At 40.8% G+C, this 17,648-nt stretch overlaps 1 protein-coding gene across 1 annotated transcript in view; it reads right to left on the bottom strand.

Moving 5' to 3' along the window:
• LOC126869872 (protein 60A) overlaps positions 1–17,648 on the bottom strand; it is a 41,532-nt gene that overhangs the window by 12,075 nt on the left and 11,809 nt on the right. Inside the window, exons 2-3 of the mRNA XM_050627000.1 lie at positions 10,960–11,146; positions 4,590–4,744 (exon numbers count right to left, since the gene is read on the bottom strand). Of these exons, the coding sequence (XP_050482957.1) occupies positions 4,590–4,744; positions 10,960–11,146 (342 nt within the window). The remainder of the gene's footprint in view (positions 1–4,589; positions 4,745–10,959; positions 11,147–17,648) is intronic.

The following is a 17,648-nucleotide window of genomic DNA, read 5'->3' as shown; positions in this document are numbered from 1 at the left end:
GCATCGAAATTAATCCCAGCCATACGTATACGTGTTTCGTAGAACAAAACGATCGTTCCTCGGAACATGGGCAACGATTAATGGTAATGCTATCATCAACACGTTGTTGCGAATGCTTTCAACTGTTTATACTTGCTTAAGGCTTGAGGTACATTTACACGTGACACTAAATCGTGACTTTACAGTCATGACACTGAATGTTAGAGCAGTACATTCTACTGCTGCCTCCCTCCCTTCCTCTTCGAGAGGAAAGTCATGACTTTGTGCCACGTGGAAACGTACCATTTACTGCCCTTGCGTTCTTCGCGTTTCCATGGAAGCAAATTCACGTTAGCAAACGTCAGCAATTTTTTAATGCTTTTTATGTATTTGGCTTACTTCTCTGTTTGTCTGTCTGTCTGAGTGTAATTTTTGTAAACGAAATTTCACCCACTTCCAGACCAGCTAGAAAGCTGAAATTTGGAACACACGCTCATTTCCGACGACGTTACGATATAATTTCAGAAAATTGACAATTTCTTTTATTGAAAATAACAGTCTGCCGGCGACTGTTAATTAGCCGAGTAGAAATCTGAGAGAATCTTATCTCACAGTGATGAAAGAGTAAAAAATAGAAATTAAAAACAAAAAATAAAAAAATAATCACTTTCATTTAAAAGCGTGTACTAAAAAGAAAAGAATAATTTTCCTCGTCAGGTATCGTCAGCACACCTGTTAATCATAGAATAGAATATCGTTGAATCGTTGGTCTCGAGATCGCTAAACAAATAAAAATCTAAACTATTAGATTTCTAATTTATATATTTTTCGCGATTGACGATCATAAATCGCCCGGTTCTTTTCGTTGGACGTTTTTCAATCATCTTCGTCGGCGACGAAAACTGAGCGAAACGATGAAATAGGTTTCAAAGTTCGAAATTCTGCCGACAAGGGATTTAAACTGAGACATCAAATGGAAGATGCTGGGTTGAACATTCGCCTGATGCTTGTTAGTCACTGCCACCGTCTGACTTTTATTCCCTCTTCTTTCCACATTTATTTCGTCTTTTCTTTTCTTTTCTTTTTTTTTTTGCTTTTTGTTTGAGCTTCTTTTCGTAGAAGAATCGGTCTTCGAATCTCGGGAACAAGATGAATCGTGGTTTTTAAGTAGTGCTTGAGGGAAGATGTTGGTTCCAAGTGAAGTATTTAACGGCCCTGTTAGTTCTTTTCCAGCATAGAATACGCGAAGCACATACAGACAGAGTGGAGTGTTTGATGCTCGTACCCTTGTATGCATAAAATCTCAACATCAAAAGTCGAATCGGTAGGAAAATAGATACTGGTTCCTTTTTAATCATAGAATGTTAAATAATTCGATGGTTCTCGTTAAAGTTAAGGATGCTGAATGATCGATAGAATTTCACAAAAAGCACTGCGTCGTTATTACAGCGATTATGTTGTTACTGTTTTGTGCGCGAAGAAATTCAATTTCCGATTGATCGCCATAAAGAGAAAGGATAATCGTTAATAGCTTGGTAGAAGACTAGATGCTTCGATTCCGACAACTGGATAGGCAGGGATCGGTGTAATTATTTCGCTGGATCGTTTCAGGCCTGAAACGATAATTTAATTTCACGTTGCAACGTGTATTCCCGCTAGACTGACAGGAGTTTTGCAAGAAAATTAGGTGGAACGCGATATAAAGCATTCTAGCATTATTCAATTATTCAACAATCGTGATCCAATTACTGCGTCGATGTCGGTAATCCAAGGCGCCCTATCTCGATCTTTCCTTCGGAATATCGAACGCAACCGGCACTTATTCAACGCGATCGATTTATTCTACAACGTGTAACAACAAAACGGATTGCAAGCCAACCAGTACAGATAAAACTCCATTGACGAATAGATCGTACAAGGTTATTCGCTCGTATCGACCAACCACGCTCGAATTTCCATCGATGTACAAAGAATTACGTACGTACGCGCACGAGAGCGTGTCGAAGATTTCTCTTTAACGTAGAAATAAATACAATTCGGAGGCCAAGTAACGATCAACGATGCAGAATTGATCAAGCAACGTCGACATGGAAATAATCGAAGCAAACATAGTTAAAGAGCGATGAGAAGGATTTTAATGAACGTTCAACGCGAACCTTCTCGAGATCCTATTCATCCGACGAGTCGATAGCTCCATAAACGAAGCCTGATACGAAGATCATCGACGAATCTCATCTCTGGCACTCGAATATACCGAGAAAACACATGTTCGTCGGGAATATTAGTCCGAGATCTCTGTAGCTGGTTGTATTTCGTACGTTATCCCGGTGAGATTTAATCGGCCAAGGCTACCACCGTTCCCAGATCGGTGAGGAGATCTGGCTCGACGACCGTGCAAAGAAACGAAAATCATCAATGATCTAAAGCTCATCGGTTCGTGGACCAGCCAACAGGTGTAGCTTATCTAAAGAATCAAATCAAGGTAATCTTCCCTCGTACGCCTCGTGACGATTCTCATCTAAGATTCGGTGGCAGAATTGGATTCAGGGGCGTCCTTATCTCACCATCTGGGTCTTCACTCCGTTCACGTATATCGTTCTCCGTCTCTCTCGTATAGTCTCACAGCCGGACTTTGTCCGTTCCTCGGGCTAAATCCCACGCACGCACATCTCGCCAGTATAGGAAGACAAGACGACGCCACGGCTTGGCCTCTTGTCGATGATGTATTCGTGCTGGCTAGCAGTAGGAAGGACCTCGAGTGACGCACGAAAATTCGCAAGAAGCGAGCAAGATCTACGTCCTCGATTCGCAAACCATCCACTCCCTCCATTTCCCTCTGCGTTTCGTTTCTCGTCGTCTCGTTACGTTTCGTTTCGTATCAACGTTTCCTCGTTTCATACTAAAAATCTTAACGTTTCCAGTTTCTCGCGGGTCTATCGCGAACTATCGTATTTCTATATAAGCTATTTATAAAGAAGACTGTCTCCGTCTGTCAGGATAAATGAAATGAAGAATGAAATATTAATGTTCGCCGAGGAAATGAATAAATTGAACGAAAGATAGAAGATCAATTTCGTCGGAAATAAATTTATTCGTCGGATACGCCTCAATTACGTCTAACAAGTACATCGCTGTCGCATAGAAGACGTGGAAAAAATCGCTTGAACCAGACGTACGAGCGCTCTCGAGGCATCGATCTGGCGCATAACTCGCGCGTAGAAAATAATCAGTGACAAATAGAAAATAATCGGTGACAAATAGAAAATAATTGTGGGTATATTCCACGAAACGGACTGCACGTGCACGAGCGAGCTCCGAGGAAGAGAAATGGACCGGAAAGGTGGAAAGGCCCGAGGCCTGATACGAAGCCATCGCTAGCCGATCGGTCGCGTACAGGACCGAAGGCACAGCGTGCGAGAGCAAGGAACGCTTTTCAGCATGGGAGTGAGAGCGTGGAACAGGTGTACGCTCGAGAAAGCATATACCTGTACACATCCGCGGAGACTGCCTTCTCTGCTCTGCCAGGTGTACAAGAAATGCCCGGAATTCACCGCGTCGAACTTCTGACCCCGAAGCGTTTATTAGCCACGATCTATTGCTCAATAGGAAGCGTGCGCCGCGTCTTGTTACTCGTTAGTCGAACACCGGCTCTGCGTACACCATCCTACGATCCTTTCGTGTCCTTTCACGTAAGCAGAGACGCTTTCGAATTTATGTGAATCGTTTTATCGAAAATATCGTGTTGATACTTTTACGAATTTTCACGAAACGGAGACAATTCGCGTAATCGAAGTTGAGGATCTTGGATCATAGAACAAAAGTCTGAATGCGCGAACGAAAGAATATTGAAAGATAACGTTCACAGCGACATTTTGAAAGGATATATCCAGCGATGTAGAACTTTAGGATTCGAGACCGCGTTTCGTTTGACTTACAGGGAACAAAGTAGCTGTGAAGAAGAAGTAGCTGTTAAGCTAGCAGTACGAAGCTATCTTTTTCGTCAAAGTCGATTAAGAAATTCTCGATAATCTTCTACCCAAAAGATCAACAACCCCATAAAAAAAAATGAATATTTGAAAATTTCGAGTTAAATATGCATATAAATGGCACATTCACATGTTTGCACGCTCAATTACTGGACACTGAAGCTTAGCAAAACCCACAGGATGGACTGTTTCTGCGATGTTCCGCAGACTATCGAAAGATAAATCACAGGCAGAATATTTTAAAATTAGCCTCCTATGTTATATCGAAAATAATTTCTCATTTCGATTACATTGTGCTCCAAAGATTTGCCTATAAATTTCCATAAATGCAACAGTTACCAACCGAACTTATTCAAAACCTTTTTCTACTTAAATAAACAATATTTTACGAACTATCGCGATTTAAAAAGGTATTGTATAGATGATCATTATATTGCGATATTACCATAGAGCATTAAACTATTCGATATTTCTATCATTTTCATTAAAAACTTCCTCTGTTTGATCGAAAGTCAACGAATAGACTTCAGTAGACGCGTAATGTAAGGAAAGCCATAAATAGAAGATCATAAAACTTTGTACAGCACAGAAGTAGTAATTGCAAGATAGTAAATTTTTACTCACCAGAACGATCTGCGGGATGTACTGACAGATACAATCCCTTGTTTCCATCAGGATTATTCACCCAATGATCGAGAGGCTCGCTAACGTTTAATGTCAACCACCCCTCTTTTCCTGTCGTCGTATTCACTGCATCTACGTATTGCAACTCCCTTGTCCTACAACATGAAAAATACAGTCGTATATAATACGACGAATACAGCAACTGTGAAAATTTCTATTAAAAGTATGTATATTATTTATCGTAACGAGGCTTAAGGCATCGCTACTTCGCCAGTGTTTCCAATATTTTCTTTTTTTTTTTTGTTTTGTAACTTTGTCTATAAAAGATATAAAATTGATTCAAAAGATTTATTTAACTTTGTCGTCTTAATATTCGGATTATTCGGATTGGCGATTACTTGGAAATTTCGAAATGTTCGACGTAACTGGATTTATAACAAATATCGATTTGTTATAAATATATCAGAATTGTGACTATTATATATTTAAATCTTAACGGAAGCCTAGTATTAAGGCAAAGTAGCCGAGCAAAATAATATGTAAAACAGAGTTAAGTTTTCAAAACAGTATGTGTCAAAGATTCTATTCTAGTGGTAATGTTACCTTCTGACTAACAATAAGCTCTAAGCATTGCAACGCATTAACCGCTAAATGCTCGGTGTCACTAATATCCCTGCGATTTTCCTTGCATACATCAAGGAAAACTCGCGTTACTCATTACGTTAACACGCAGTTGTGTGGACATCATACGGACAACACACGTCACATGGAAATTATCTCGCTGATCAAAACAAACATCTTCCATCCTCGCACCTCTACAAAATTTTTACGCTTCTTCAAACGAAACTTCAAATATTTTCTCACTCTATGCAAAAACTATGAATTGTTAATAGACACTATTAGCTGCGCTGTTCGCTACACGGCTGCTCCTAAATACCTGAACGTCTTGGTCGGTTTTTAGTAATAATATCTACGCGAATGTTACGAAAGTAGGAAAATTAATAGTTTAAATGATATTCATCGTCTGCTATATTTACCATCTATTTCCGAAAGCCACGAATTAGAAATCGATGTTACTTTTTAACGACGATCCCAAAAGATACAGAGATATGGTAATGGTAAATTTTATTTTTTTCCTTCGAACGTTTCAAAATATTTACCGATATTGTCCGTCTCGATTAGTATCTAAGGACATAACGTGAAACGAATAAGGCTAAAAAATAAGAAACGAATACCCGTTTGTGGTCTTAACATATTCGTATCTGAAGATGTTAAAGTTATCATTGAAGATGTAATAGGATGCTTGACATATTATACACTGAAATTTTCTATCAAAGTACTCTTTCCATTATCGCAATATCTCTAAAGTGTAACGTTACATCGAAATACGTCTAACAATTTTTGCTGATAATAAAAATTAAATCTTGTCCATGGGGCATACAAAATACGTACGTGTCAGATAAAATACGTTAAAACAGAAAAATATATTCTGCTATATACGAGTATAACGATAGCAGAAAATAGGGTAATCGTAGATGCTATTATCGATCAAGAAACGATCGGATACATTTAAGCGATAACGTACATATGTATATCCTGACAATTAGCGATAATAGCAAAGTGTGTTAATTGGCAAACACCAAGATTCAACAGCAGATGGTCAAAGACGTATATTGTTTCTCTATCGTTGCACGGCTTTGAATCGCGCAATTCATCGATAAAATCGATCAATAGAAAACCACTGATTCTTACGTAAGCACGCTAACCGTGATATACATCGTACTACGAAGCATATACGACTATTTGCCATAATTCGTCCTCGATCGTGACTCGACAATTCGCGCAAATCTATCTTGCACGTGGCTCGTGTCAATATGATTTCAGCGAAACACACTAATCATTGTTCATTGAGCGAACGGGCTCATCTCCGATCTCCACGGTCAAAGACATTCCTTAAACGACGCATTTATCTTTTTCCCGGGACTGATTATCGTTCCCATAATTGAATAATTGAGAACGCTAAAACTGTATACAGACGCAGGACGAACGTTCCCGCATAAATTTATCACCGGAGATTGTACGCATTATCCATTTTCTTTCCGTCTTTTTCCCTTTCTTTTATCTCGGTTTGTTCGTTTACGGTTTGTTTACGCGTGGAAGAATTTTTAATAAATTACGAAGCTCTTGCTACATCGAAGTATCGTGATATTATTCTACGCTAAATATTTATTAATTCTCTCGGACGTTCCAGGATTTTCTTCTTTCCTTTAATCTCGATCGATTTGACATTATCTTTAATAGCTTCGAGGTACGTGTAACGAGTTTTATGTCTCGCACGTTATTGCAGATTCACAATGTGCTTGCCAATTTATTAGAATTTACTCGACCCTAAGGTTCCCGTTGATCTCGATTTATTTAAAATTATTTTTCTGTTTAAAAGAAGATTCACAATGTGCTCGCCAGTTTATTAGAATTCACTCGACTCTAAGGTTGTAAAATTTGTTTCCCTCCCGTCGATCTCGATTTATTTAAAATTATTTTTCTGTTTAAAAGAAGATTCACAATGTGCTCGCCAGTTTATTAGAATTCACTCGACTCTAAGGTTGTAAAATTTGTTTCCCTCCCGTCGATCTCGATTTATTTAAAAATATTTTTCTCTTTAAACGAAGAAGAAATTTGGTATTAGTTTCGAACGGATGATTAATAATTTCACAGCGAATTCTAAAATGTATTGATGTTCTTGGAAATAATTGATATACGTTTTGTTTCACGTTCACGATAACGTATTGTTGGCGATACGAAATGTTTGTTTACTGAAATTAATTCTCTTAATGTGTTGTAACAGATGCGGCTGTTAAATTGTTTTCCTTCGGCCGAGTGTGAATTCCTGAATTGCAAAGCGTAGAATTGAATACATTTCAGCCTCGCAGCTGTGCATTCATAAACGTAAGCATTGATGAAGATGTCTCGCGATTATCAATCAACTTTTAGCTTTCCTGAGGTATTATGTATATTTGAATTTCAAAGTGCAGCCGTTACATTGTGATAAACAGGCACAAAGACAAACATCAATTTTTTCCGCGGCAAATTGAATACCATCGCTCGATGATAAATACCGATTGAATCTTAACAATTTCTTGAATGCGAAGCGTGAATAGATAAACGATCGGTGAAAAATGATAAAAACGCGTGTGATAGAGATAAATTCAGAATGAAAACAAAATATTGAAACAAAATAGCGGTATCAAATTGCGGAATTATAATTATCGTAAAATTTCAATTACGTTTAATACGCGTGCACGAGTGTATATATAAATATGTACATACGCTAAAATAAGATACAATAATTGGCAGCGATTGTAAAACTGCGATAACAGCGTTATCAGAACGGTACACGTAATTCAATATGATCATCTAATGCATTTATAATCACATTTATGCTAGGATATTACTGTATTTGTTACTATTGCGTTATTAATCATTCGAAATTCAGTAATGCGACGCGTAACTCATTTTGATGAATTTTTCACTTCTACTTATTACGATTAATAGGAATTACAGAAGTATTAGACAAATATTTCGACAAGTAACAATGTATATGATAAATTTATAGAATATTCTATTACATTCTACTTATAGAGTACTCCGTTTATATTAAATTAATACGATATAAATAAAGTTAAAATGAGAAGGACAAAAATGGAACAATTGATCTTTCCAACTAAACGAATACGACACGTGAACCCCATAAACCGGCGAAACGGAGCGAGAACAGCCGTCCAAGAAACGGCGGCAAGCGAGAAAAATTTATGAATTGCTAATTGAGACTAAAAGCACGAGACCCTGAAGCTCGTTACGGCAAGTGTCACTGTCTGACTTTCGTCAGAGAAGTCCTCTTATCATGGTCCAGAGACAGCTGACGCGGCCTGGTATCCCTACCACAGGAGAACTCTTATGGAAACCTGGTGCGCACACGTAAGAAACCAGAGTCGCCAGCTTGTCTCGGCTGGACCAGAAGGTGGAGGAGGATAAAGAGGTGGAGGAGGATGCGTCACGCATCGAGTTTGACGGAAGAAGCCGAAGAAGAAAGAGTAGAAGGAGGAGAAGGAAGAGGAGGTGGAGTGGCTGCGTGCGTGTAACTGCGTAGGCACACCAAGTAACTCGTGCTCTTAACTCCTCGCTCGGAGCCCGTCTCCACGGCTAATTTACCTCAATTTACGGAATAGCGTTTCCTGTCGGGGGCCTGTATATCGGTCAGGTCACAGTACCAAAGTCTACGGAAGTATCAGACAGGGATGGCTCTAGACTAGCTGTCGCCATCCGCTATACGGTCTTTCTCGTCTGAGAAGCGGACACGTGGACGCGAACCGAGCAGCTTGCGTTGCTTGCTGAAACCGTCGGTCTGTAGCGTCTATCGAGATAAATCGTCCTTTCGAGAGATCCAATTCAACGGGGATAAGAATGAAGAAGGGGGAAAGATGAAGAAGAATAAGAAGAAGATAAGAGATAATCGAACGAAAGTACGATACAAGGAACGAGAAGAGTCGATGAAAAGATCATTGTCAACTTTGAAATACCGTACCTACGCACAGGAGCTCGTCAAGACTAGACTGAAATATCAAATACCTGAACCGTAGAAACAACTGAGATGATCGAACAACATGATGTTATTTGCGCGATGATTGAACAAGTTCAGAGTTAAGAAATTGTCAGGAGCTAGCGTCTCTTCGAAATAGTTGAAATTAAAGGAGTAGAGAATATTTTGAGAATAGTATCGCGGTGTAACTTTTGAATTACAGGTGGTCGAAAATAGTAGGTAGCTTTAGAACATTTCGTTTTACCTGTGCAGCGTTTATGCTTAAAAGGAATCAGAGAAGACACAAAATTCGCGTTTACCTTTTCACAGGTAAGGATTTTCAACGTTCGAGGGTTAAATGTAACAAAGGAAGAATGGGAAATTTAACGGAAGGATGGACACCTGTAGAGAACGAGGCAAAATATACGTATCTGATCGTTTATTGACTAATTTCATCTAATATCCGTAATAAAAAATGTATCATTGCTATGGAATGACCCAATATATAAGAAATATGGCGTAATATAGTCGGTGGTTCTAGAAAGGAATCGGTCGTTATTCGTGCGCCGCTAGACGGCCCTGGATATGAATGAGAAAGGTAGAATCGACGAAAGACGAGTGGGCTGGTCCCCGAAACTCTCACAGGTAGAACAAATACCTGAGATTTTTTCGGCGACTTAAGGACGGCCTAATTAGAGGCACGATGACGATGTCAAAAACCACGGACTTTGCCTGAAGGAACACGAAATTGGTCTAGCCACCCACCCGGGTGGGATCTGCCTCACCAACGTCGGAAGAAGACAGAAGAGAAAGAGTACCGTTTTTCCACCATGCCCCTTCCCCGTTCTCCTCTTCGCCCTACTCGCTAGTTAAAGGTCACCTCAAACCTATCAGTCACCCTTACTCACCCCGAAATAGTAGCCAGTCAGAGCTGGCTGCAGGTAGGAACAATACCTGAAACACTTTTCCCAGAAACGGGACATTCCAATTAACACGATAATGACATTCAGGGAAAGAACACATTCCATTGCAAGCTCGTAAGGAAAAATACGTAATTCGGCGTCTTTGAATTTGTTGCCTCGAACAAGGTGTAAGGTGTGGGAAAAATTAGTTACGATTTTTAAACAACATTCCTTCGATGGCACGTGTTTCGAGGATACAGCGATAGAAAACCTCTGTTTCCTCTGAAAACCACTGAAGAAAAATTTTGTTTATGTATATAAAACGGATTTTAATTGAAATATGACTCTAGCGGGACAATTAGCATTGCGAAAGTAATTTTGAGGGTACTACGTTTTAGCATTAATGGTCTTATTCCATCTACTTTTAACGCATAACGAGCTCTCTAATATATATTACGTTTTACTGCGAAGAAAATCGCCTTTAAAAATTTATCGCCATTGGCATTAGGTACATTCCTGTGAAATTCTCGCCAAATCGCACTAAAAGAATTAGTTTAACGTTTTCACTTCTTGCGTGGAAAGTTAGAATGTTGAAAGCAAATACGTCATTCTTTCTTATCGAAGAAACTAATAAGAAAATTAATAATGCAATTTGCCGACTACTTTTTCGACTCGATAAGACATTCTAAATTATCGGAACAAAGATCCGAACGACCGTGGCAACTATTACGATAAAAGTCCCGTATATCTTGGCTCTTAAAGAGTTAGAAAGAGCCACATACTTAAAGGACACCTCGTATAATCCTCGCTGAAAGCAGATTATCCCTAACTTTGAACTGACAGCCCGAGTAAATCGCGTCACATGCAAACAAGCCCCTTTTACAAGACTCACCCGTCTTCGGTTCTCAAGACCCGGTAGGCTGTGATCATGTACGATCCGCGATTCCTCCGATTCTTCACGTCCATGCTGCGATAGAGCCTGAGCTCTGCACTGATTATGTGCTCCCCCGGTGGTACCTCGGAGACGTCAAACCATAGCCTTTTGCCGCGCTCATGCCTCACTCCCGGAACATGATGATCTGCAGATCGAGAAAAAGCGTCTCATTAACCGATGACGACCGAGCGAATCTGACGAAACGAAACGTAAACGTAGATTTACGACGGGATTGTCGAATGGCAATTAGCTGGTTCACCCGGGGTAAAGCGCTTTTACTCATTATCCTTCGGCCGGATACCGATAGCTGAGATAACTTTTGTAAACATCCTTTCGACGATTCCCTTCGTAAAAGCGTCCATCGTTGGATCTTAAGAAAAAAGAGATTTTTTTTGTCGTTCACGATGTTAGGAAACGATAGTACGATGGTATAATGCATCGGTATAGGCGTGTAATGGGGCCGTGAGCCGCGAGAAAAGGGAAATAAATAAAGCGCATCGTTACTTATCGCAGATACGTAACATCGAAATGACTGGAAAGCGAAGAATAATAGGAAGGTACTTAGGTTTACAATACTTTCGGGGAAAGTAACGGAGAATAACGCTGTGCTGCCTATTAAGCTAACAATTTCGCTTCTATGGACACTGTCGATGTACTAGAGACTACTTTGGTCATAAAGAGCACACATTTTTTTTTAAATATAGCTGTTAACATAGTTTTGTACATATCTTGCATCATAAGAATTAGAACCTGAAATATCGTCGAAACTGTTAATTGTAGCGGAAAATGTTTCGAACGAACGTTAAATGAACAGCAGGAGTATAATTTTCTGTGATTAGATTCTTTATTAGTTAACTAAAAAGTATGAAAGCCAAATATGTATTAATTATAAAAATTGCTTCTTTACAAATTCCTATAGCGCATATATAAATTAACATATTCCTATATTATGTATCAACATAGATCACTATAGTTGCAAACTTTTCTCTCGCCTAATATAAAACTGGAATATTATGTTCGTAATGTTTAATTATTATAAATATTCGTTTCTGTAAATATTCTTAGCGAAATAGAAAATTATATCGTCGATACGATACATACGCTTCGTTGTTTTCCTTTTGCGCAACTACCTCGCTTAAGAGTAATTATCCTTTTATTTCGAGGTAGACCTCTTCTCCTTATCTCCCTGTTCAACCACGAAAGGTAAAACTTTAGAAAACAGCGGAAAAGGTAAAATGCCGATAATCTCCGTAAACTGAGTAACCTGTTCGTTTACGATAAATTTCGAACCGAAGCACCGGCCCAAACTTGTCTTCCCTAATTGTCTACCTAGACATTGCCTAAATTCCTCTACAACCGTTCCATTCTCCGAATATCGGTCTACAATGCACCTTTGGAAATATATCGTTGCTGTCGTACAAGTTCCTTGACAAAGCATAGCAGAACTACCAAAAGCAACGAACGATCAACAAATATTTTGATCGTATAAGAAACGCAAGATTCAAAATCAAAACGTAGCTTCGATATAAGCTTCTCCCTTTTTTTTCCAAATCCGCATTATTAAATTCTCGCTATCGTAAAAATTACCATTCCGTTATTAGCTTCTCGCAAGCACAGTAGGAAAGATTAAAATTCCACTCGATCATTCAAACAACGTAACAACGCGCGTAAAACGTAACCTGTTACTTGCGATCTAGATTGCGAAACCCTTAATTAATATCCTGCCGGGAACAAAAACAAGAAAAGGACGAAAAAGATGAAGAGAAAGCGACTAAAAGAGAAGAGGAGGAGAACAGAGTCGGATATAGCACGACTCGACTTCGCAACGAGGCTCGGTCAGCCGGTAGGAAAAAAGAGTATCGTTCCAAGTAGCGATTCGACTTTCAGCAAACATCGATCAACCAGGTTCCAGCAAAGCCCCCGACCCGCCAGCAGCCAACGGTAATTCCATCGTTCACGCTAAACTGGTTGCAAATCAATTTTCCCCGAAACAACGAACCGAGCTCGTCCCAGTCACATCTTAATCCCGGAGCGATCTGGCTGGCGGTACGGCCTCGAAACGGGGATCGGCAGATCGTCGAAACGTGGACGAAGAAGAGGAAGAGGGCGGATGGCCAGTGCACGGGCAGCAGGCAGCCTATAGCCGACACCGATAACCAGCTATCCTCGTTCCGGCACGAGATCGATAAGGGAATCGTTACCTCCGTAAATGAGAGGCCCCCAGAACGAGCCGTGGACAATTCGCAGCGTGAAATCGTCCTTTTTTCTACCGCCAAAGCGAGCGCCTCGAACAGAGAGCAAAAGGGAAGCCAGCAGTAGGTACCCTTCCTCCGCTATGGTTGGAGGACTGTGGCCCTTAAGTAATGCCTAATGTTTCTCCCGAGGAGGCCGACTCACGGGAGGTGGGGGACTAGAACGAGGAGCACAAGCGAACGAGAAAGCCGAAAAGAAGAGAGGAGGGAACGATGGGCAGAGAGGGGTAGGGGGAGGGGAGGGCATAAAAATTTGTTTTGTTTTTCTCTTCGGACGGTCGCATTCCAACGGCACCTGATTGCCGCGAGCCGAGCTGGACCCCTCGGCTCTCGGGGTGGTCCCGAATAGCTTGGGACCATCCTGGACCGCTCCACGACCGACTGGACTTTTGTTTTTTACCCCACCAACCACCTCTTTCTCTTCTACGTCTTCGGTCCTCCTCTGACAGAGTCCTCTCTTGTACACCTACAAATACTCTTCTCCTCTTCGTCTTCTCGTCTTCTCCAACTCTAATCACTCTCTCGAAAGGCCTCTCTCCTCTCCTCTTCTCGCATCTTCTCGCATCTTGTCTCTCGTTCCTCCGCGCCTAACATACACGCGAGAACTTGGAAAGAGAAAGAGAGAGGGCGGACTAAAACGGACTAAACGAACTCAGGGTCCCTCTTTTCACATAGGAACGCTCCTTGTTCGTTCTTGCGATATTTTCCTGGAAATATCCGTGGGCCGTTTCTCGGAGATCCGTCGTTTCGCGGGCTGATCGACGATGAGTCGATCCACCCGTTCTATGCTCAGTTCGACAACTTTCGACCACGAGTCCGGCTGGATTATTAGTTCGCAGTAACGCAGCGACCGGATGCTCCTTTCGGATCATTCGAACACATCGACCGTGGGAATACCGTCTCTTCCTCTGTGCCCGCTGCCGCCGCGCTGCGTTTAAAGGCTTACGCATAGCTTGCATAATTGTGCTCCGATCGATCGTCACAGTGGAAGATGCAAATCACGTCGGTTTAATCGATTTAGAAAGCTTCGACAAGCAACGAATTCATCTTTGCTCAATGCGTGAGATTTGTATGAAACTTAGTTTTGGCTATTCCAGAGAGAATCTTAAAACGTTAAATGTCAGTGTCCTTTTTCTGGAATTTTTATAGAATTTTAGAAATTTTTATTGCCTTAGGATTTCACCAAAATAGGATCACACGGTATCTAATTAGAATATTTTTAACGATGCAGTCAAACTCATCGGACTTAAGGAATTAGAAATTCACAAATGTACAAGGTTTCGCCAATTTTACAAAGATCCTCGTACAAATCCCATAACTTACGTAACTTACGTGCGATTAAACGAAAAAGATTTCATCGAACGTAGGAGCTCCGCTCTGTAATGTCACGAACCTTCCTCTCCTCGTTATCGCGTCAACCGTAAACGGTTAAGGCGATCACGAAGCATCGCCTTAAATCTACATCTTGGCAATTTATTCCTAAACCTTGCTTTTGTTTCCTCGCAAAAGTATTCGTCTCTTACAAATACAAATCTCCAAGACAAAGTAGAAAACGCGTACCCACCGACAGTGCCATTTTTCTGTTTTCTTGAGCTGATGGTAATTCTTCAGCGAAAGACGAGATCTAATCGAAAATATTTCAAAGCACCGCCTCGTAAACCCCGTAACCTGCGTGAAATCTCATCGGGACAGTTTCACCAACTCGGAAAGGAGTTAAAGAGCCGACACAGAGGAACGAAGCATAGTACGAACAAATGGAGGCACGAAGAGGAAACCGAAACTCAACAGCCGTCGCACACGTCGCGTCGGGCCTAATCATTAGTCTAACTACGAACAGAGGGAACGGTGCTCGCGGCATTCGCCACTTTTACACAGTGCGCAGAAACAACGAACGATCCATCCATCTCGTTCTGGCATGTTTCCCCTTCCTCTTCTTTCCCCTCTTCGTCTTCTTCCTCTTCTTCTACTTCTGCTTCTCCTTCACCGGACCTCCCTTCTTCCTCTTGTCTGGCCTGTTGAAGGAGCCGCCCTCGGCGGAAGATAGATAGATAGGGAGAGAAAGAGGTCCTGGGAAAGAAAGAAGCAAAAGGAGCAGCCAGGATGAGCCAGGGCACCCAAGTTGAGACATTTTTACCTGCCCGCGGCTTCACGTGGGGAGAGATATTGACTCGTCTTCCCCGTTCGACTATCCACGCGATTTGGCGGAACAGAGAGGGCAGATGGGGAAACTTTGTATAATATATGGGCCGCACCGCGACTCCGCACGTACGTGTGAGCACACGCCTACAAAATTCGTCCAGATGCACGTACCCCGAAAGGATCGGCCTACAGCGGCCCATAAATCGGACGATACTTTTTAGGGGAGTACGCGATTCCCTCTCTGACAAATGGAAAGATCATGAGGACTAATTATACGAGCAATTAATATTAGCTCGTCCTCTACGCGATGTCGAGTTTCTTAAATAAACGTTCGGCTCTTATTTGTTAATACATTTTTTAATGGAACTTTCGTTCGGAGGTTTGAGCAATTTGTAAAACAACGGTAGAGGAACTATATTGAGTTGTTGGAAAATACGATAAATGGAAACGAACGACCATGCAACGATCTACTCTTAAAACACACTGTACTTTTTCTGTTTTTATACTGTTTCGCGACATAGAGGTCCGGCCCGTTAGCTGAATAAATAAATTGAAATAGAATTGAAACTTGTTGCGCTTGTGATCAAAATTTATTTAATAATTTAATAGACAGTTTTTTCAAAACTCTGAATCATGTGTTTCAACTTTCAATAATTACGTGCCTCTGTGGGGACAAAATATTGGACATTAACGATTTTGTTTGACAAGTAGAATGGACAAATGCTTTCGTAAAGCTGAATTATGCGACTGACTTGGAATCTCGATTCGCTGTGAAATTTACGGCGACTCGCGGCGAGAAATGAAAATTATTGAGTCGCGTAGAGTATGTAAATTTTCTTTTCAGAAAAATCAATTAGGTGCGGTATAAAAATCCGCAGGGAGAAATTTATGAAATTATTTATGAGACGTTCCTTTCGCAACAGATACCAAGTTCGACTGGACATGTAATGATGTTTCTAGTTTGGTCCGTCTGTCAATAAATTAGCATCTCATAGACCATCGTACAAAAAGGCCAAGAACAAACAGCCTCTAAAAAATGATGGCAAAACATATTTCTCTAAATATCGATGACTTTGTAATCATCACGGGAACTGCAGGTTTATTCCAAACTGAAGGACGAACATTTAAACATTAAAAAATATATATATATATAATTACATAATTATTTAACAATATATATTTAATAATTATGTAACATATATTTCTAATATTATATATATATATAATTGCGTGATGTCTTATTAAAAGAAATTAAGTCATCGTAGAACACCGTTATAGCCCCTCTTTAATACTTGCAAATTTACGTAATTTTTACGTTTACGTGCTGCTTTTTCTTACGTTTGCCACGTGTCAAATTGACACAAATTGACAACAAACGAGGGTGAGTTCGATCGTACTTTAACGAGCGGCAGAATTTCGGACGATCCTGCCATCCCGTGCAAAACTGCTGGTAACTGGACTTGCCGGTACAGTAGCAAGTTCCATTCAGATCGATTTTTTGGCCGTTAGTAACGCGCGTACGTGTAACAAACAATACGGGAAGGAACATGAACGAGGATAAAACAAGTATAAACCAGAAAACCGACGTACGATGGAAAGAGAGACGGGACGAGAAGAGATTCTGTAAAGGGGGTAAGGGGGCTAGCAATGGCAATCAATTAAGACTCGCTGGGCGTCGTATAACGTAATAACGCGTTTTAATTTATGCTGGTTTTTATCGGACGCCCGGAGTTCCCAGTACTGGGTTGGGTACATATGTCGAATAAGTTATGGTTATGGGTATCAATTTATATGCATGCCGCATATCGCGTCGAAGAGCCTAGAACGTTTCTCACCGCGAGCCACGGCATGAGACGTCTCGGAGATAAAGCAGGAGGGACAGATAAGCGTGAAAGAGAAAGAGGGACCAACAACTTTCCGAGAACTGTTCGACCGCGCTTCTTCTGCCACCCTCGCGAACGGACGCGACTCCTCCGTAGGACCTCGAAACAGATCTGAGACCGATCTCAGCCTCGAGATCACAGAACACCTTGTCTTTTTTCCTACATCGAACCCAACACCGATGTTTCTAATGCAAAAATTTGTACCGCGATTTTACTTACAAATCCGCGTTGAATTTTGAATTATCATCTTACTCGAGGAACTACGAGTTCGAGCGTTCAGTTTTGCTTCGTTATGGCAGTCTCTCGCAGACTGTAGACAAGAGATTACGTTTTCTTATGTCTCTCAATCAATTTTGTGCAATTTTGCTTATAT

This window comes from Bombus huntii, chromosome 9 (genome assembly GCF_024542735.1).
Source record: "Bombus huntii isolate Logan2020A chromosome 9, iyBomHunt1.1, whole genome shotgun sequence".
Classification (NCBI taxonomy): Eukaryota; Metazoa; Arthropoda; class Insecta; order Hymenoptera; family Apidae; genus Bombus; species Bombus huntii.
This window is presented reverse-complemented; position numbering and strand designations above follow the sequence as displayed.